Source organism: Biomphalaria glabrata, chromosome 16 (genome assembly GCF_947242115.1).
Source record: "Biomphalaria glabrata chromosome 16, xgBioGlab47.1, whole genome shotgun sequence".
Classification (NCBI taxonomy): Eukaryota; Metazoa; Mollusca; class Gastropoda; family Planorbidae; genus Biomphalaria; species Biomphalaria glabrata.
Window position 1 is genome coordinate 30,434,138 of NC_074726.1, and position 23,519 is coordinate 30,457,656.

The 23,519-nt window shown below is 36.8% G+C and overlaps 1 protein-coding gene across 3 annotated transcripts in view; it reads right to left on the bottom strand.

The window, feature by feature from the left end:
* Positions 1-13,500: 13,500 nt before the first annotated feature.
* LOC106073311 (uncharacterized) overlaps positions 13,501-23,519 on the bottom strand; it is a 30,999-nt gene continuing 20,980 nt past the window's right edge. For 2 of the 3 annotated variants that reach the window (XM_056013437.1, XM_056013438.1), the window contains exons 10-14: positions 22,471-22,563; positions 18,605-18,703; positions 17,051-17,149; positions 14,673-14,771; positions 13,501-13,820 (exon numbers count right to left, since the gene is read on the bottom strand). In XM_056013437.1, the coding sequence (XP_055869412.1) occupies positions 13,669-13,820; positions 14,673-14,771; positions 17,051-17,149; positions 18,605-18,703; positions 22,471-22,563 (542 nt within the window). In that variant the 3' untranslated portion in view covers positions 13,501-13,668. The remainder of the gene's footprint in view (positions 13,821-14,672; positions 14,772-17,050; positions 17,150-18,604; positions 18,704-22,470; positions 22,564-23,519) is intronic. The other variant, XM_056013440.1, reaches the window with a different exon arrangement.

Consider the following 23,519-nt stretch of genomic DNA (forward strand, 5'->3'; position numbering starts at 1 on the left):
GTTTGTATTTCTGTCAGTGTACTTAATCTGTATCTATATTGTTGTTTGTTTAAAAGTCCTGTATCCATATATCTGTATTTCTCCTGTCACATTTCTACTTTTTATTAATTTCTTTAAAAGCAGACTGTGTTGTTCTCTATATTGTTTCTGTGTTTGTCTCTTTACTTATACTGTACATATATTTTTCTTTCTCTTACTAATTTACATTTTTTTACTATTTTACTTTGGCACAACAGCACACATGTATAACATATGTTGAAATTTATGACTATTGAATTTGAATAGTCTATAATTGAGTAACTGAGTAAATTTTGATCTAGATCCATACATTTGTTTCACAATTATCACTACATTCTTTCATTATATTGTAACCATTGATTGAATTTTTTATTGTTGTACAATATACACATGTAAAATAATTGACACACATTGTATTAACAAGTATAACACAGTACATTTTTTTCTTTTCTCACTTAATTAACTACACAAAGCATTAAACATGTCTTCCTATGACAAAATTTTAGAGCTAGTGAAAGTCATGGAACTAGAAGGGGATGAGAAAAAGGAATTTATCAAAAAAGAATTAGAAAAGGCTGAGAAGAAAGAAAGGGAGGAAAGAGATAGGGCTGAAAAGGAAAAAGATAGAATAGAAAGGAAAGAGAGGGAAGAAAGGGAAGAAAAGAAACAAATTAGAGATAGGGAAGAAAGAGCTGCTGAGAGAGCTCATCAGAAAACATTAAAAGAACTAGAAACTAAACAAAGAGAAAGCCAAGACAAAGTAGAGTTAGCTAAACTAGAAGCTGCCAAAACAAATTCCAACATTAATACACAACAGTCTACAACAAAGCCATTCATCTCCAAATTCCATAAATACAATTCAAAAGATGAAACACTTGAAAACTATTTAGTCCAATTTGAGCATATAGCCTCAACCTATAGTCTTGACAATGAGGACATGGCCAAACACCTACTAGCAAATTTGTCCGGAGAACCCCTCAACATCATTTCCACTCTAACAATAGACCAAAAGAAAGACTATGCAGCAGTAAAGACTAGATTATTAGAACACTTTGGAAAAAACTCAGATTTCTATCGTAAGCTATTCAGGGACACTAAATTGAAAAAAGATGGGGACTTCAACAGAATAATATTCGACATGAGGACTAACATGATAAAATGGTTAGAGCTAGCAAAATGTGACATCAAAGACCCGACACAAATCCTAGACATGCTACTCATTGACAATGTCCTCAACAACGTGACAGACCTAGTATTTACTTTCCTTAAAGAAAAGAAGATCAAGACAGAGACTGAACTGATAACAAACCTAAATTTATTTAAAGACAGTCACCCTGGAAACACGATTGACAAAAGAGACCTACACCAACTAGTAGCCACAGCAACAACATTCAACAACAACAACAATGACAAATTCAAATGGTCCAACACCAAGACTTGTTTCAATTGTGGGAGAAAAGGTCACGTAAAAAACCAATGCAAAGCTCCTATAAACTACAATAACAATTACAGATACAGAAGTTACACCAATTTCTACAACCCAAACAGCTACAAACAAAACAACAATAATTACAATAATAGACCATATAGACTACACCAGAGCGCAAGTCCCAATGAAAGAAGAAATTTTGCAAACAGTTACCAACACAATAACTATAATAGAAACAACAGGCAATCTAGAAGGGACCAATATAACTACCACACAAACAACCACCCAAACAACTACAATAGAGGAAACAATAGAAACAACAGTGGCAATAACACCAACACCCATAGAGAGGAAAATGTAGCCTACATGCAAGCAAATAAGTCCAAAATAAAAGTCTTTCCATCCTATGTTAATTCTAAAGAAGTAGGATCAATTCGCGACAGTGGAGCCACGGCAATAATAGTTAAAGCCTCTTTAGTCGAACCAGGACAGTACCTAGAAGATACAGTAAAAGTGACCTATGCAAATATACAGAAATTCGATATTTGCAAGACCGCTAAAGTCCTAATAGAATCACCCTGGATTACAGGAGAACTAGAAGCCATAGTCATGGACACCCCAGCACAAGATCTAATAATAGGCAATGTGGATGGTGTAAAAGATCCAACACTAGAAGAAGTTATGCAATGGGCGGAAGATAGACAAAAATATTCCCTATTTAAACATGAGGCACTATTAGCTCAAACCAGATCACATAAAAAAATAACACCAGAAATAGAATGCCCCACTGTATTACTCAATGAAATAGGCATAACTAGGGAGGAACTAATAGCTATGCAGAAAAATGACACCACAATACAAGACCTCTTAAGCAAAGATTATAACAAGATAAATTTAAATAACCACCACATAGAAATTAACAACTTAGCCATTAGATATAACAGGAAAGAAAACTGTACTAGACTTCAAATCCTGATCCCTAAAACTTTAAGAGTTAAAATATTAAATATGGCACATGATGACCCCACAGCAGGACACTTAGGAAAAAAAAAGGTATATGCTAAGATAGCCAACAAATTCTTCTGGCCAAAGATGGGAAAGGACATTAAGAACTATGTAAACAGTTGCACAGAATGTGCCAAACAAAAAACAGTAACTAGAGCCCCATTAGAGAAATCAGATAAATCTCACTATTTTTGGGACAAAATTGCCATGGACATAATGGGACCCCTAACTACCAGCAGTAAAGGTAATAAATATATTCTGGGTATCATTGACATGTCCACTAGATGGGCAGAGGCATTTCCTCTAAAAGATATAAAGGCTATTGACATATGTAATTGCTTAAAAACACTTTTTCTAAAATTTGGATTCCCCAATAAGTTACTGTCAGACAATGCATCAAACTTTAAGTCCCACCTTAACCAAGCATTTGCAGAAATGACCAACATCCGCCTAGTACATAGCACTATCTACTCACCACAGGGAAATGGAGTCATAGAAAAATGGAACAGAACTGTAAAACAGATGATATATAAGCTAGAAAGAGACTCAATGAATACCTGGGACCAGACTCTTAGTTATGCTATATTTGCCTACAACACTAGCATCCATGAAACCACCAAATTCAGCCCCTATGAGCTTGTATTTAACAGAAAACCTAAAGGACCGTTAGAGTTATGGGCTGACAACATGTTAGACTTAGAGAACATAGAACAGTACCATCCTTGGATAATTCAGACCAAACAACAGCTTAGACAAGGAATAAAACTAGCAGAGATAAACATGGACAAAAATCTAGAAAGGCATAGGAAAATAAAAAACAGAAATAGAAAACTAAGAACACTAAATGTAGGTGACCAAGTTTTTGTTAAGATAGAAAACAAACACTGTAAAGATAAGAATGAGGGACCATTTAAAGTTATAGAGAGAATTAATAACAAAGTGTACATCATTGATAAAGATGGTAGAATGCAAACTCAATATTGACAAACTTGTAAAATTGGATAAGAGACAAATAACTGACACAGATATAATTGAACCTGAGGTAGAAACCAAACACAATATACAAGAACATATAGTAAGCACCATAAACACCACACACAACAGTAGTCCAAACATTGAAAATGATATGTTACAGAATTTGACAGTTAAATATAGTGATGTAATTACACAAAAGCTAGGATGTACCAATCTGATAGAACACACAATAAAACTCAACAAAGCACTACCAACTAAGACAAAAGCCTATAGTATCCCCAAAGCATATGAGGACTTAGTTAGAACAGAAATGACCAACTTAATTAAAGATGGGAAGATAGAGAAATCAGAAACATGTAAATATGCATCACCCATGGTCATTGTAAAAAAGAAAGACAGTGGAGTAAGAATCTGCTGTGACTTTAGAGAAATAAATAAATGCACAGTCATAGACCCAGAACCCCTACCAGACACTGACAGCATAATTACAACTTTAAGCAAATCATCCCTATTCACAACAATGGACTTAAACAGAGGCTTCTGGCAGATTAAAATGGACCCTGACTCTAAGGAATATACAGCATTCAAATGCACTATGCCAGGCCTAGAAGGTATCTATGTCTGGAATGTCATGCCATTCGGCTTAATAAATAGTACAGCCACATTTCAGAAATGCATGTCAAAATTATTAGAAGGCATAAATAATGTATTGTCCTATGTAGATGACATTTGTGTTTTCACCAACTCACAACAGGAACACATTCATGTACTAGAGCAAATATTTTTAAGACTAAGAACACACAACATGACATTATCCCCCAAGAAATTAAACCTAGCCAAGCCTGAAATCCAATTCTTAGGATATTGCATTACCAATGACAAAATCACACCCACTGAAACAAACCTAACAAAGATTAAAAACATAAAAGAACCTAGGACTAAGAAAGACATGAGATCATTATTAGGACTTTGCAACTTCTATAGAAAGTTCATTCCAAATTATGCACAGATAATTGAGCCCCTTGTTGAATTTACTAAAAAGAAGCATGGAAACACAATTTGTATGGATGAAAAAAGTAGACTAGCATTAAGCAACTTAAAAGATAAATTTAATGAGAAACTAGAATTAGCCAGTATTGACCCAACATCAACACTATCACTATACACTGATGCATCCAACACTGGTATTGGGGCATGCTTACTACAGCAAAGAGAGTCATTTTTTAAGCCAATAGTACACATCAGTAGAACACTGTCTGAAACTGAAAGAAAATACTCAGTGATTGAGAAAGAATTATTAGCCATTGTATGGTCAGTTGTAAAACTCAAGAATTACTTGTTAGGTAGATATTTTAGCATTAAGTGTGATCATAAACCATTACTGGCACTAAAAAGAAAAGAGCTAAAAAATGACAGGATAAACAGATGGACACTCATTCTCTCAGATTACAAATTTGATTTAGAAAGCATTCCAGGACATGAAAATGTAATAGCTGACTTTCTATCCAGATACATAATACATGAAAATGAAGCAAGTGAAAATAATGACATTAAACACATCAGCCAGGACATTCTGATAGAATAAATAACCAGTACAAAGCACTTAGAAACAAGTAGTAGTAGTCAACTAAGTCAAATTAACATTCTACACATTTTAAAATAGGTCATGACACTTTATTGTTACACTTTTCTTTTGGGTCATGATGACATTTATGCTTATGATCAATAACAGATCATCTATTTGCTCATTGTATTTTATTGTCAACTTGTAATATGACAAATACCAGATGTGTTTATTTTGTGTGTATATATTGTATTTCATTACTGATTGTGCACAGCAATGTAAACAATGAGATGTAAACAACAGTGAACTACTTGAACTGTTGACCGGAAATTTTTTTTCATAACAACTCACAGATGTAAATATTGTCTAAAATTTTTTACACACCTGAATACTACAATGAATGTTTATAATAAACATGGAAATTTGTTTACTATTGTACTTCAATACTACACTCAGACTATTTATAGTAGTCTTATGCAAGGTCAACCTTGAACTGGATTGACATGTATCTGAAAATTTTTTTTTCATTTTTCTTGATGATGAAAACTTAGAATAATATCTTGACACAGCACATCACAGTTGTAAATAAATATGAAATTTTTTTCTGTAATCATTTTGAGTAAATTTACTCAGTGTGTCAAATGATACACATTGATAATGTTGTGCATCTACAATTATAGTAAAACATTGGATGTGGAATAACTTGTATATTTTTTCCTTTTTTATATTGATTAGCATGTGATTGCTTGTACAAATTTTTTTCAGTACAAATGTATGCATAAAGTTTGTTAACACTTCATGGAGGTACTTTTCATTACAATTAGTGTGATATTTCAGTGATTTTGCTCTCAGTGAATTAAGTATATAAATGATTATACATTTTGGACTCAGCAATTTATATGATGTTAAACATAACTACTAAGATTATATAAGATGATATGAGCAATTGGAGTGAACTTACAGCACTTGATAGAATAATGGACTAAACTCATATATATTTGTACAGTGATATTGATGTAAAATATATTTGTCAAAGATTTTTGGACAAAAATCTTTTTGGAGTGTGGGGCGTATGTCACAGTCCAGTTTTAGAACCGCTGTGACATGAAGTGACACTCAGTCACCTATTGTAATATTCCGTGCGGGCAAGCACGAAGTTAAGTGAATAAGTTAAAGGACTCTGAAAGAAGGGTAAAAGTTAGTTAGTGAAGAACTCCAGCAGAGAGTGGATGTACGATTTTCTCTGTCTGTAATATGTACCTTAATGAATTTGATTTAATGTTAACTTGAGAGTTTTCTTCGGACTTATATTTTGAACATTTCATTGATGTGATGACTTATTCCACATGGCATGAACAGCCAGTATTTATTGGTGTATATTTTGTGACGGCTGAAGTCGCCAGTATTTTCTGTAATTTATCTTATATGTAATAAATTCCATGTCTGCTACCAGTGTGTTTATCAGTAATTCTAAATGTTATCGTTGGAGACTTTAGTATACTAGTATTGTTGCGCACTTGCAAATCTAGTGCGGTTAACAAAGTACGTCGTAAGGAAGGGCATTGCACCAGTGCCAGAAGAGGCACCTACAACACACGGACACACCCACGCCGCTACGCCTACAGCCAAAACCAAGTAGCGACACCTAACATTGAACTTATGTGTGTCACACTTAGGCCCTACTACTTGCCTAGAGAATTCACCCAGGTGTGTGTTGTTGTTGTGTACATACCACCGACGGCTGACACAGCGACTGCGTCGGAAATAATTTTTGATGTGTTACACAATGTACAATCAAAACACCCGGACTCTGTTTGTATCGTAACTGGAGATTTCAACAACCTAAATATTGACAACACACTGTCAAACTATTGCCAGTATGTCTCCCTCCCCACAAGGCAGGGCAGAACGCTCGACAAATGCTACGTAAACATTAAGCAGGCTTACAAATGTAAAAGTTTGTTCCCACTTGGAGAATCTGACCATGTATTACTCCATCTTATACCAAATTACAAACCTACTCTTAAAACTACAAAAAAGAGTTATAAAAACGGTCAAGATGTGTTCTGAAGAGGCTGTAGAAAAACTACGAGGATGCATTGAGAAAACTAACTGGGAAATCATTATTGAGAACTGTCCAGACATAAACGAACTAACAGAAACTGTTAACTCATATCTATCATTCTGCGAGGAGTTAACAATTCCAACAAAAACAATACAGGTCTATGGAAACAATAAGCCCTGGATGACCAAAAAAATCAAACACCTTATTACTGAAAAGAAAACAAAGTATAAGGCTAGCAACGAAGAGTTTATAAATGCTAAAAATAAACCGAGAAAAGCAATAATTGAAGGGAAAAAAACTTACAAAGAAAAAATTGAGAATTTCTTTGCCAAGAACAACTCAAAACAATGCTGGGAGGGATTAAAGAAAATAACGGGCTGCACCTCAAAACGAAAACAAATTTTAGTGGCTGATGATGAGAAATTCGCCAACGAACTAAATTATTTTTATTCTCGTTTTGACAAAGAAGATTTTGTTGATCTACACAAAGAACCTTTCAACACTCTGTCCAAAGGAAAACAAGAGCCCTACGTCAATTTTGTAACGGAGGATGAAGTGACATTGTTATTTAAAAGAGTAGACGTAACAAAAGCTTGTGGACCAGACAAAATTAGTGGCAAGCTGATCAAGCTATGTACGGAGCAAATTTCTTCTATCTTCTGTCATATCTTTAACCAGTCATTGCAAACGTGCGTAATTCCAAACATCTGGAAAACCTCAGAAATCATACCAGTGCCTAAGAAACCAAAAATAGATTGCTTAAATGATTTCCGCCCAGTAGCACTAACACCTATTGTTATGAAATGTTTTGAAAAATATATGCTTAAACAACTTGTAGCAAAAGTCAATAACAGCCTAGACCCTCACCAATTTGCATACAAAGCAGCTAGAGGAACTGAGGATGCCATTCTATTGCTTTAATCAAACGACCTGAGCTCACAACCAGACTCGAGCAGAGTTTTGTTTTATGATCTCCTAAATACAACACCTCCGTTACGAGAATTTAATCAAACGGGACCTCAAAACAGTGAACATTGAAACTGACCATTGGTAAGACATGGTCCTAGAGTGTCCTAGACCAGACAACGTGTAGGGAGAGGGTGACCAAGAAAGCTATGGAGAGCGAAAAAGCATGGGCCTCAGCTATTGAAGAAAAGCGTGCCATACGAAAAAATGGCTGGCTCCTCTGATAAAGCGAAAGCCACTTTAACCTGCAATATATGTGGACGGGAGTGTCTCTCCAAAATAGGGCTCCGTAGTCCCAGGAAAAGGTGTTTTACGAGATGAACCAAAGTCGTTCTACGAGATGAACCATAGTCAATATACGAGATGAACCATAGTCGTTCTGCGAGATGAACCAAAGTCGTTCTACGAGATGAACCATAGTCGTTCTACGAGATGAACCATAGTCGTTCTACGAGATGAACCATAGTCAATATACGAGATGAACCATAGTCGTTCTGCGAGATGAACCATAGCCGTTCTACGAGATGAGCCATGGCCATTCTACGAGATGAACCATAGTAGTTCTACCAGATGAACCATAGTCGTTCTACGAGATGAACCATGGCCGTTCTACGAGGTGAACCATAGCCTTCTACGAGATAAACCATAGTCATTATACGAGATGAACCATGGCCGTTCTACGAGATGAACCATGGCCGTTCTACGAGGTGAACCATAGCCGTTATACGAGATGAACCATAGTCAATATACGAGATGAACCATGGCCGTTCTACGAGGTGAACCATAGCCGTTCTACGAAATGAACCATAGTCAATATACGAGATGAACCATGGCCGTTCTACGAGATGAACCATAGTCGTTCTACGAGATGAACCATAGTCGTTCTACGAGATGAACCATAGTCAATATACGAGATGAACCATAGTCGTTCTGCGAGATGAACCATAGCCGTTCTACGAGATGAGCCATGGCCATTCTGCGAGATGAACCATAGTAGTTCTACCAGATGAACCATAGTCGTTCTACGAGATGAACCATGGCCGTTCTACGAGGTGAACCATAGCCTTCTACGAGATAAACCATAGTCATTATACGAGATGAACCATGGCCGTTCTACGAGATGAACCATGGCCGTTCTACGAGGTGAACCATAGCCGTTCTACGAGATGAACCATAGTCAATATACGAGATGAACCATGGCCGTTCTACGAGGTGAACCATAGCCGTTCTACGAGGTGAACCATAGCCGTTCTACGAGATGAACCATAGTCAATATACGAGATGAACCATGGCCGTTCTACGAGATGAACCATGGCCGTTCTACGAGGTGAACCATAGCCGTTCTACGAGATGAACCATAGTCAATATACGAGATGAACCATAGTCGTTCTGCGAGATGAACCATGGCCGTTCTACGAGGTGAACCATAGCCGTTCTACGAGATAAACCATAGTCGTTCTACGAGATGAACCATAGTCAATATACGAGGTGAACCATAGCCGTTCTACGAGATTAACCATAGTCGTTCTACGAGATGAACCATAGTCAATATACGAGATGAACCATGGCCGTTCTACGAGATGAACCATTGCCGTTCTACGAGGTGAACCATAGTCGTTCTACGAGATGAACCATAGTCGTTCTACGAGATGAACCATAGTCAATATACGAGATGAACCATAGTCGTTCTGCGAGATGAACCATAGCCGTTCTACCAGATGAACCATAGTCGCTCTACGAGATGAACCATAGTCGTTCTACCAGATGAACCATAGTCGCTCTACGAGATGAACCATAGTCGTTCTATCAGATGAACCATAGTCGTTCTACGAGATAAACCATAGTCAAGATACGAGATAAACCATAGTCAATATACGAGATGAACCATAGTCAATATACGAGATGAACCATAGCCCTTCTACGAGATGAATCATAGTCGTTACACTGAGTTAGGCCAATAAAAAAGACTACAAGGGGATCTTCTCCCAGAAACCACTCCCCACCACTCCACAAAGGAGTATGAAGCTTAGCGTACTGAGCTTGCTGTAGTATAAAAGATGCGCAATACGAAATCCATTTAAAAAACAACAACTCAAGTTTCAAGAGTTGTCTGATGACACATAACTCTTTTTCTCAAAACTTAAGGGGCTCAACTCTTGAATTATTCCCATAGATTAACTCTTTAGCCTTGAGCGTAATTAGGTAATCGGAGACTATCTTGTTCCCCGGCGGATAACGCTGTGTCCAAATATTCATTTAGTGTCGGGATTTGAGGGGGGTCACGTGAAATACTGAAGTCTTACTTCATCTCCATAAACGAAAGACAATGCATTATATCTCTCCAGCATGATATAGACTAGCTTCTAGACTTTAGACGTCCAACATCTGTAAGAAACTCTCGGCTTTAAAAAAAAATATTTAAAAACAAAAACAAAACAAAAACTATTTAAAAGAAAACTAAACAAAAAGACTAAACTCTAAACGAAAAAAACAACAAAAAACAACAATAACAAAGAAACAACAACAAAAATTAAAAAGCAATAATAAAAAAAACAGTAGACACATAATCCCCGAAAGACACGATATGAATTTTTTAACTAAGAAAAAATTTAAGACATTTTTTTTTATTTAGCCAGAGCAATAAAGTTATGAGAATGCGTTGACACCTTTCTACAGTACAAAAATAGAACATAGAGTTCCAGGGAGATAACTCTAGATAACTATACTTATGCATGAAGCTAATGCAATGAGTATCAAAAGTTTGTACACGCTATTTCTCCAACACGAATTCTCGGATCAACTTTAAACAATAATTTATTTAACTAAACATGAATCAATTTAAAATAAAAAAACAACAACAACCAAACTAGTCAAAAAATTATTTATTATTTAGTTGGATATCGAATAAGAGAAATAACTTCTACATTAATTAGAAATATAATTGTAACTGCAGAGTTCTTTCCCTTGGATAAGCTTTTTTTTTTTATTAAAGGATTTTAAAATTTTGCTTGTTTGCTTATAGACAATTAGTAACATCATTGGTACAGAAATTAAATTAAGGCAAATAAAGCATGTAATATATAACAGAGCCAAATATGTGAATTCTTGCAACACCGTAAGTGTGTGGTTTCCAATATGGGGACAACAATAGCCAGCAACCTAGATTTAGAGCTGACAGAAAGAACAGGAAAGGCTTCTGCAGCAATGGCAAAACTCTCCAAGCGCATGTGTGAAAATACCCAATTGACTACGGCAACAAAAATCCTGGTCTACAAAGCACACTTCTTTATGGCAGTGAGAGCTGGGCAACTTATATGCGCCAAGAATATAGATTAAACAGCTTCCACCCTACGCTGCCTGCGACGCTTAACGTGCATCTCCTGGAGGGGTCAAGTCACCAACCAGGAAGTTTTGAAATATGCACAGCATCTATGCCAAGGGTGGGTCGCGACCCCTTTGGGGGTCGATTGACGATTGGCTATGGGTCGACTAAGACCATCGAAAAAATGGATTGTTTTTGTCCATTCTTCTATTGCTGTGTGTGTATGCGGAGAGTGGGGGGGGGGGTTGTAAAAAGGGGTCGCCGAGCCTAAAAGGTTGAGAAACGAACCGCTGATCTATGCTCTCCTAGCACAGAGAAGACTAAGTTGGCTCGGTCATGTCACTCGCATGCCAGAGAGAAGAATCCCTAAGGACATACTATACGCTGAGCTTGCATAGGGATTAGGGAGTCAGACACAAGGGCCGCCCAAGACTAACCCACAGAGATGTCTGAAAGCTAGACATGAAAACCACGGGCATCGACCAAAGTATGTGGCAGGAGATAGCCCAAGACCGGACAGCATGGAGACAGACTGTACGTGCTGGTAAGAACATCGCCGAATGCAAAGAAACGAAGCTGCGTCAGCCAAGAGAAAGAAAAAGAAATCTGCCCTGCTAGCTAGTCCTAACACAGATGCATACACATGCACGAACTGTGGCAAACTCTGCCGCTCAAGAATCGGCTTGATCAGTCACTCCAGATTCTGCCCCATCTCAAGACGTAACCAAAGCCAGTGACTCATCTGGGCGCATCCATTGTCTTCTGAGCCAGAAGGAGCCACATATATATAACAGAGCATAATAATAATGCTTTTAATATGTTTATACATTAACATTTGTTATGGCACGATTAATAGTTAGTTGTTTGTTTCGGGAACAGGGGAAGTTTTTACTTAGCGACGATGACGTAGGATTTTTAAAAAAGAAAAAAAAAACGAAATGGAAGTCGACAAAAGAAGACGCTCTTCATCATTGTAGAAATATGAAGCGTTTACGAACATAGCTGACATTCGATGGTTCCCTTCATTGGGATTAAAGGTATTTGTTGATCTACATCAGCGTCGGCTACCTATATTGATTGTTTCGGCCTTTCGCCGGTGTTACTGTATGAGTTTGAGGGCTACCTCCTGTTTATTGCATTGTTTTGTATCCGACACCGCGGAAGAGCCTTACACATTACAATTGAAAAAGTAAAGGTCATTCTTATGCAACAACTTTAAAATCACAAGTTCGGGATAGAACCACTTCAATGTTTCCCATTTTTTTTTTTTTTTTTTTATAGGAAACCTCAGCTTTTTAGCTTTTGACTTCAGTTGTCTAGCTTAGTACATCCTAGGAATCCTTGGGCTTTTGCCTCTTTTCTTTGCCTCTTTTTGGGGCGTTGCCTCTTTTTTGGGCTATAGGCCTCTTTATTGGGCTTTTTTTTTTTTTTTTTTTTTTAAAACACAAAAACATCATTCTAAATTAATAATTAACACAAGGAAAATTTCATTTAAAAAAAAAATAAATAAATAAATAAATAAAAAAAAAAGACATTTTTATCAAAGTCATATTCCAGGATTTTGAGTATGATCGCGGAGTAGGCTGCAGCAAAGATTCATAAAATGGTCACAGGAATGGATCCAGAAAATGATGACAGCAGAGTTCCAATTAAATGATGACAGCAAAGGTCCAGAAAAAGGTGACAGCAACGGTCCATAAAATGTTGACAGCAAATGTCCAGAAATTGGTGAAAAAAAAAAAACATTCACAAAAATTTTGAAGGTGTTCCTTAAAATGAGCATTGCCAAACTATATTTTTTTTTTTTTTTAAAGACTTATGAGTTATTAGCATTCATTTTAATTTATATTTATATTTATTTTTGCAACAATTTTTCCCTTAAGAATCTAAGACAAAGGACCTCCATCCTATATCCTTAGACATTCTCTTGGGTCTGCTAGAGTTACAAAAATGTACATATAATGAAGCAAATTGGTTTCTATTTAAGTACAGATCACAAAGTAAGTGTGTGTGTGAAGAGCTTAAAAAATTATTTCATTATGGCATATAACTCATTTTAAGATTAGATTTATTATTATTATTATTTATTGTAATAGTGTTTTTTTTTCCATTTCTGTTTTATTTTTCAACAATTTAGTAGTCCATTTGGTCCCATTTAAATACAACATTTTGATAATGAAACAACAGTCTGTAAATAAACAAAATTGCTTACATTCAATAATAAATATATCAATAGATATGTTTCAAAAGCGCTGTGGAATCGGTTGCATATTAATTTTTTCTCGGGAAGTTTCTATCGTTAAAAGTAAGTCTCTAAATCTCTATTAATCTCCTAAGTTTAAAACGCTGGCGATGGCCTGGATATTGGTCAGCAAGGTGTACAAAACAAGAATGACCACACTTAGAGTGACCATTGCAATGTAGACAAAGCTGTCGTCCATTTCAACGTCCTCAATGACAGCAGACGGGCTGAGTTCTGGAAATGAGAACAAACAAAAGTGAAAGTGTTATCTAATGATAATATTGAAATCACGTGACAAGGTTGATCCAATGAAATAGAAGCTAACATGGGCTTTAGTATTTGTACACACATGAGTGCAATGGTTTCACTGTGGATTCTTTCACGATCACTTTCTCACATACACAGACACTCACACATTGATTCTTTCACTGACACAGACATCTAATTATTAGCTGACACACACATCTAATTGTTAGCTGACACACATCTAATTGTTAGCTGACACACACGCACATCTAATTGTTAGCTGACACACATACACATCTAATTGTTAGCTGACACGCATATCTAATTGTTAGCGACACACGCATCTAATTATTAGCTGACACACGTATATAGTCGTTAGCTGACATACACACACACATCTAATTGTTAGCTGACACACACATCTAATTGTTAGCTGACACACACATCTAATCGTTAGCTGACATACACTTCTAATTGTTAGCTGACACACACATCTAATCGTTAGCTGACATACACATCTAATTGTTAGCTGACACACACATCTAATTGTTAACTGACACACACATCTAATTGTTAGCTAACACACATCTAATTGTTAGCTAACACATATCTAATTGTTAGCTGACACACACATCTAATTGTTAGCTGACACACACATCTAATCGTTAGCTGACACACACATCTAATTGTTAGCTGACACACACATCTAATTGTTAGCTGACACACACATCTAATCGTTAGCTGACACACACATCTAATTGTTAGCTGACACACACATCTAATCGTTAGCTGACACCCACACACATTCCCGCTCGCTATCTCTGAACTGACGACACTTACGTAAGTTACATCGAGTTCCTTCAAAAACTGATAGACAGCCCTCAGCACATTTCTGAGTGAATTGGTGACACCCACCTTTACCAGCACACCCACCACACGCTGTAAAGAAAGTCACACACGCAGATAAGTAAACACGATCTAATTAACCAGGCGGTTCGCCACCAGACTAGAAGCGATTTCTATCTACATCGAAATGACAGAGAATTTTCGTAAACAATTTTAATAGCTCTGTTCATGATTAGCCTTCACCTTCACCTATCCCTTAGTCTGTTGAACCGCTGGGGCACCACACAAGATCTGTCGACTGTCTTTCTCCATTCCTCTGTGTTCTTGGCCTTGGATACAATTTCATTCTTTGAAGTTGACTTCCCATCGCTTTCTATGTCTGCCTCTTCTTCTTTTTCCTGGTACTGTTCCCTGAAGGAAGGTCTTCGCTTGCCACGAGAAAGTTGTGAAGTGACCATACAGTTTTAGTCTACGTTTAATTGGACAGTGGTCTGTAGGTCATCGTAGGGTCCGGTTGCTGTACTAATCATGTTTCTAATCTCTTCCTTCGGAATGTGGTCGTTTTAAGTAGCCCCTGGGATCTTTCTGTATCTGTATCTTTCTGTATCTGTATCTTTCTGTATCTGTATCTTTCTGTATCTGTATCTTTCTGTATCTGTTTCTGTATCTGTTTCTGTATCTGTTCTGTATCAGTTTCTGTATCTGTTTCTGTATCTGTTTCTGTTTCTGTTTCTGTTTCTGTATCTGTTTCTGTTTCTGTATCTGTATCTGTATCTGTATCTTTCTGTATCTGTATCTGTATCTGTTTCTGTATCTGTTTCTGTATCTGTATCTTTCTGTATCAATTTCTGTATCAGTTTCTGTATCTGTTTCTGTATCTGTTTCTGTATCTGTTTCTGTATCTGTTTCTGTATCTGTTTCTGTATCTGTATCTTTCTGTATCTGTTTCTGTATCTGTTTCTGTTTCTGTATCTGTTTCTGTATCTGTATCTGTTTCTGTATCTGTATCTTTCTGTAGCTTCATCTTTCTGTATCTGTATCTTTCTGTAGCTGTATCTTTCTGTATCTGTATCTTTCTGTATCTGTATCTTTCTGTATCTGTATCTTTCTGTATCTGTATCTTTCTGTAGCTGTATCTTTCTGTATCTGTATCTTTCTGTAGTTGTATCTTTTAGTAGCTGTATCTTTCTGTATCTTAGTTTAATTACTAGGATACTAATGTCGAGATCTGCAGTCAGCGTCCAAGATTCGCATGCATATCTGGCTAGTAGTTCAGAGTTGGTTCCTTCATCTGAGACAATAGCTCCAAGGTGTATGAAACTATTGAGACTTTGACACTTGTCAACTTTTCGCGACCAATACTGATGTCCCTTTTAAAGTCCTGCTGACTATTGGTCATAATTTGTGTATTTTTGGCATTGATTTGCATACCATAAGATGCCGGTCATAATAGACCTATGTAATTGACTACAAGTGTTTTTAATTCTGTAACTGTCAGGTTTTCGAATCACTTTCCAACTTAGAATAATTTTCATTATGTATCAATTTATTTTCTGTTTGTTTTGTAAACGAGCTATGTAGAAAGATAAATTTGGGATAATTTATTAACTAATGGATTATGACCAGGTCTAAGTTTTAAATGTGATATTCTGTTGACTATATCTGTTACATTCAGCGGTTCTCAACCTTTTAAGCTAGGCGACCCCTTTTTAAAATCCCCCACTCGGCCGCGACCCCCCACCTCCCCCAAACACATCAAAAGAAGAACAGACAAAAACAATCCATATTTTCGATGGTCTTAGGCGCCCCCAGGCAAATCGTCAATCGACCCCCAAAGGGATCGCGACCCACAGGCTGAGAATCCCTGTATTACATTATTATAATATAAACTATACAGTGACAATAAGATGTGGGATTAACTTTAGTCGTTTTGCTGCTATAAAGAGGGAGAGAGAGGGAGAAAAAAGAGTGAAAAAGAGAGTGGGAAAAAAGAGAGAAAAAGAGAGTGAGAAATAAAAAAGAGAGAAAAAGAGAAAGAGAACAAAAAAGAGAGAAAGAGATAGAAAGAGAAAACGAAAGAGAAAGAAAAAGAGTGAGAGCGAAAAAAAGGGAGAGAAAGATGTTTTCATTTTACATATTTATGTTTAACCTTATTGGCCCACAAAGCATCATGGGATTTAACAAATGAATGGAAACATTCTTCCGTTGAAATGCCGTAGAAGACCAAACTTTATTTCTATAATTCCATGTTTAGAAGATTACATGGACAGCCGAAACTGAGCAAGTGAACAAAGTTGAGAGTGTATGTTCTGTGTGTGTGTAGGTGTGTCTGTGTGTGTGTGTGTGTGTCTGTGTTCGTGTGTGTAACTTACTTTCATTGCAGTACAACCCTGTGAAAGGGGCGATACACCCTTGAGGGCAAGGCTCAAGTCGCATTGAACAGTTTGGGGCTTCTTTACAGTTGCCACAATCTGTTAGCGAGGGAAAAAAAACAACTCTACAGCATGACCATGGTGTGTAACTTTGTATAAATAGGACCCTGCCATCCTGTGGTACTCTCTTCCTAGCGGCGCCACAGCCTATGAAACGCCCTCACCTGCTTTAACACAATCTTCTTCCACACACTAAACTCCCAAACCTTGCATTTGTTTCCCAGACGTCTGAGTACAAAATTAAAAGTGAAGCTCTCCTTTCAGACCTTGCGATCTGTAGGGCTAATGATTTAAAGGCCCTCTGTCTCTGTGGCCAACGGTTAACGAGGATGTCAAGCGGCCAGCACATCGACCAAAAGCTTTACTTTTCCCAATTAATTTCAGGTACCTGTTAGAGTTAGGTGGACTCAGGAGCGCCATTAAAATCCCGAAATTCAAAATCCCAGTCTTCAATAAGATTCGAACCCAGGACCACAGGTTGGGAATCCAAACGCTTAACCTCTCTGCCACCTTGTCCCCATTATTTGGTTGTAGACACTGTAAAGACACTTTGAAAAAAAAAAACATACCAGTGTAAGGATTCACTAAAGACACTTTCTCTCAGACTTGACTAGGATTCGAACCCGGGATCTCTCGGTTCGGAAGCCAAGCCAGCCTGTCCACATCAGGACAACTCCTCCATATTCTTTCAATATACCGTTCTGGTTTCCTCCGGGGAAAAAAAAGGTCCTTGAGGACCGACGTGTTTGTCGTGCAAGGGCTGTTGGGACTCTCTTTCAATCCCGTCAAGTGCAATGAACAAAGCTTTTTGGCACCCAAACGGCATTCTTGTTTGCTACCCTATTAGCCTAGTCGCCGCCTTTTATCGACCGTTTCCATCCGTTTCCTCATTCCGATGAGGTTTGGTAGCCTTGCCCGGGAGTAAGTATCCTCCTTTTTCCGGACTTTTAGTATACCTAGCTTTACATCTTTATGCCCTAACCCCACTCTGTTACAAATCTTCTTCTTCATTGTCAAACATCTTATGCTTGTAATTTCTTAATTGTACTTTTCCTTGGCTGGTTTAGACTGGTTGATGAATTATTGTTGGATGTACAGAAAACACACAATCCTAGCCAGGCAGGGGCATCATTTGGGGCCCCGGGTGGGGATGACCTCTTTGGAGACCCATCCATTTTGTCTAATATTTAATGTAAAAAAACACTCATTTGGGGGCCCTGGGGATTTTCATATTTCCCCCTTCTTTCCTTCACCCTAGCTACGCTACTGTTAAACCAGGGTTTTCATTAGAATGAATGTTTGCCTGGTCGTGCGGAATGCGCTTTGGACTGTCGTTCATATGGTCTCGATGGTCATCGATTTATACCCTTCCAGCTTCCATCCCACGTCATCCAGTGGGAGGTTTGGGTTAGGATGAAATTATCTTCAAATCTAAAGAAACATCCAAAATATGTAAAACATTTGACAAAAAATTTGCAGAATTTGGAAACCTACATTTTTCACAAGTTTCTCCGTAATATCTCTCCAGACAGCCAAATGTACATTTTCTGGTCATAGCGCTACACGAGCCGTCCCTGGCACAATTTCCACAGTCTGAGAAATGTTTAAAAAATATTAAATTACCTATTAAAGTGGGTTGTGGTGGCTGAGTGTTAAACCGCTTGGTTTCCTATCTCAGGGGTCTTGTGTTCTAATTCTGGTGAAGACTAGGATTTTTATATATTGGAATTTTTCGGGACTCACTGAGTCAAGTCAACTCTAAAGTTACATGACTTAAGGGAAAGTAATGTCGCTTGATCTCTAGTCTGGCAACATGAATTCCTCTTTAATCATCAGCAGAAGACACAGGTGACCTTTACATCATCTGCCATATAGATAACATGGTCTGGAAGGGGTGCTTTATGTATTTTTTAAGTATGTATTACACAATCTCCAAAAAAAAATAAAGCTGTAGTAACTAGTAATGGGCAAAAGTTAACTAAAAAGTTATAAACTTTTAGTTTAACAAAAAAAAAATTAGTTAAGGCCATTGTTTAACTATATAAAAAAAAGTTTAGTTAAAATCGTAGTTTAATTAATTTTTTTTAGTTACTAACTAAAAAGTTTAATTAAAATTTGTAAAACTTTTTAACATGTGGCAGGGTTGAAACGCACTCCCTGTTTTCTGGTCATGTGATATCAATAACTTTAATTATCAGAAAAATGATGCAGTTAACAATTATTTAGACAGTTTGACCATAAAGTAAATAGACTTGTGTCCAACTGATTTTAACAACCTGGTCAGCTAGACATACACATGACCACTTGTAGGCCTAGTGTACTGTACGTGTGTAGTTGATAATACTATAAGACTACCCTGCATTAAGCGTTATGCAATAGTGTTTGCTTCATGTGGAGAGGTCAGACAAGAAAATAACACTGGCGTGGCTAGTCAAGCATGTTCGTAGATATATCTTACACTAAAATAGTTACACACCCTACCAAAAAGTAAATAGACAGTGTGTCCGACTGATTTTAACAACCTGGCCAGATAGACGTACACGTGTAGGCCTATATAGTGTACTGAGTGTGCAGTCCATAATGACAAGATCACCCTGTTGTTTTTTTCCCTTGCGCGTTTAACGGTTTAATGCAATAGTGTTAGTTGTATTTTTAGTGGTCAGACAAGAAAATAGCACATCGGCATTGTTAGTCAAGCATGTATTTTACACTAAAAAATAGTTATACAGGTCAAATGTTTCTTAAAACTCCAACGATTTCGTTTCTATTTCTTTGGATACTAGATCTAATTTGAAATTCTAAATCTATGTTATTTAGTGAGATTTTAAACTTTACCAGTATTAGTAAGATTTTCCATTATATAATAAGTTAATATAATTTTTTTAAAAAAAGAGTACCATTATTTTCTAAAGGCAAAAATACAAGCACACATATTTATTTAGACATTTTATTTTTATTGTGCATTAACGTTTATGTAAGAAACATATTCCTTAATACTGATTTTATTATAGATAAATATTACTAGAATGTTGAAAGAATAAGATCGAACCGTAGGCAGGGCCGGTCTTAAGCCACTGCAACCTATGCGGTCGCAGTGGGCCCCGCGCTTTCATAGGCCCCGCGCTAATTTTATGTGTAATTATTAATTGCAAAATATATACGAAAAATTCCTGGAAATAACCTGCACTTATTAAAATTTCCTGAAAACTCATAAAAATCTCATGAAAAATAGACAAAATTACCATTTGTTTGTGTCATTCATTATGGGAAAGGCCATTCCTACGCGTGATAAAAAAAAAGACATTGTCAGCTTTCATGTAATAAAATGTAATAATCGGATGAATTTCCCTCTAACCGGAAGTTAAAATACTTTATTTACTTTTATTGTCACTGTCATATAAATATGCCCTAGGTTGCAAGATTGGTAAAGTAAAATTAACCTGATTGCAATTTTGTACTTAGAAAAGAATGAATAAAATGCAAAGCCGAATTTATTTTCTAATACAAAATCTTAATTTTCACTTATTATTCCTTATTCCCACTCAGACTAGGCCCCCGCGCAATTAGTTTCGCATAGGGCCCCGCAATCGCTAGGACCGGCCCTGACCGTATATCTATATAGGTCTAGCTCAAGCAGCTGATGTATCCAAAGGAACGGCTAGAGCCGAAACAGTTTGAGGTCAGCGGCGTCGCAGGCTCTTCCAGGCAAACTGCCCAAGGGTCGCCGGCTCCAGATATTTCCTCAGGGATGACTCATGAAGCTTTTCCAATGTTTGGGTATATCTGAAGGGCAGCAGAGGTTTGAATTCAGAGTTTTCCGTGTCCTAGGTGGGTAGTCAGCCAAGTAGCTGATGTGTCGTAAGGAGCGGCAAGTGACAATACGGATTGGGATCAGGGGCGTCACGGGGGTGACCCGTCAACTAAATACGTATCTTATCTTATCTTATAAAATACAGACGTTACTTCAAAAAAGATGATTACGTCCTACCCGTCATGCGTCTAGTCAAGCATGTTAACCAATGACTTAAATTCTGCCAAGTCACTGGTTTTCCTGGCTAGCTCATGCTACCCATTCCATGCTCTAATAGTACAAGGGAAGAAGGAGTATTTGTACAAATTTGTCCTGGCATATGGGACGAGGAATGTGCCTTTATCTTTGTGTCTTTCAGAGTATTTTATTAGATTTTGTTTTTTGTATTTGAAGATTATGGTTTAGTGTTTTATGAATAATTGCTGCTTTACTTTTGAGTCTTCTATCCTGAAGGCTTTCTAAATTTAGTGATGAAACCATTTCATCCATATGTTAACAAATGCTAAAGCCCATGTTAGCTTCTGTTTGATTGGATCAATCTTGTCACGTGATTTGAATCTCACATTACACAATACTTTCACATTTTTTTCCCCCAGAACTTAGCCCTTCTGCTGTCATTGAGGATGTTGAAATGGACGATAGCTTTGTCTACATCGCAATGGTCACTCTAAGTGTGGTCATTCTTGTTTTGTGCACCTTGCTGACCAATATCCAGGCCATCACCAGCGTTTTAAACTTAGGAGATTAGAGATTTAGAGACTTACTTTTAACGCTAGAAACTTCCCGAGAAAAATTAAAATGCAATCAAATTCACAGCGCTTTTAAAACGTATCAATTGTTATATTTAATATGAAAAATTAAAACTTTCTTTAATATCATTAACGGAATCTTTTTGGTAGCGTACATATTTTGCTGTAAACAGCAGACTAGCTTCCATCACATTTTTTCAATTGTAATGTTATCTTTTCTTATCTTATCTTATATAATACAGACTTTACTTTAAAAAAAAAAAGAAAATGATTACTTCCTACGCGTCATGCATTCAGTCATGCATATTAACCAATGACCTAAATTCTGCTAAGTCACTGGTTTTCCTGGCTAGCTCAGGCAACCCATTCCATGCTCTAATAGCACTAGGGAAGAAGGAGTATTTGTACAAATTTGTCCTAGCATATGGAAAGGGGAATGTGTCGTTAAATTTGTGTCTTTCTGGGTATTTTATTAAATTTTGTTTTTGTATTTGAAGATTATGGTTCAGTGTTTTATGCATAATTGCTACTTTACTTTTGAGCCTTCTGTCCTGAAGGCTTTCTAAATTTAGTGTATTTACTAAAGGTGTTACTCTAGTCAAGGGTGAATATTCGCTTGTTATGAATCTCACTGCTCTATTTTGTGCCTGCTCCAGTGTCTTAATGTTTTCTTGAGTTGAGGGGTCCCAAACAGAGGAATCATATTCTACTTTTGGCCTAACACCAAGGTCACTTACAGTTACACCAAGGTCACTTACAGTTACACCAAGGTCACTTACACTTACACCAAGGTCACTTACACGCATGACAATGACTTCCTGAGTAACCAGGTCGACACCCCTGCTCGCAGATACCTCGTATGTCGCATACACCATTAAGACATTGTCTACAGACTGGAAAAATACAAAACACAATTAATGAAAAAATTCAACACAGCACCTACCCCAATAATTCGTGTACATTTTTTTCCCTTAGATGCTCTAACGCTATTTGAAAAAAAATAGCACAATTGTAAAGACTGACACCAACGTCCATTGAATTGAAGGGTCCATTTTCTTAAGACTTAATGGTCAGAATATTCATAAACAGATCTTACAACTTATTTAAAAAAATCCACTTTCAATTATATTGTAACTAGCGCACCAGAGATTATCATTGTTCAGACGATTTGAATTACCTGCCCTTTGTTTTCATTGCCCTGTGCAGACGATCCTTCAGGACCTCGTGAATTCGTGCGGACGAAAACACGTGACATTTCAAGTACTTCTGTGTAGGTGAAGCAAAGGTTTGGGTTTTGGAAGAATATAGTGTAGAGTTTGTGTTACTTCATGGGATTGTTGTTTATTTCATTGGAATATTGTTTATTTCATTGTATTATTGGTTATTTCATTGGATTATTGGATATTTCATTGGATTATTTGTTATTTCATTGGATTATTTGTTTATTTCATTGGATTATTTGTTATTTCATTGGATTATTGGTTATTTTATTGGATCATTGTTTATTTCATTGGATTGTTTGTTATTTCATTAGATTATTGATTATTTCATTGGATTATTGGTTATTTCATTGGATTATTGGATATTTCATTGGATTATTGGATATTTCATCTAATTGTTGTTGTTTTTTCCATTGGATTATTGGATATATCATCTGATTATTGGTTAGTTCATCTGATTACTGGTTAGTTCATCTGATTACTGGTTAGTTCATCTGATTATTGGTTAGTTCATTGGATTATCATTTCCTCTGCTTGGACGTGCGTGGACAGTAAAGATGGCTCCACCATTGGCAGCGACCTGGACATGGGTGAGTCAGTACGAACAATACATTCTTAACGTTATACAA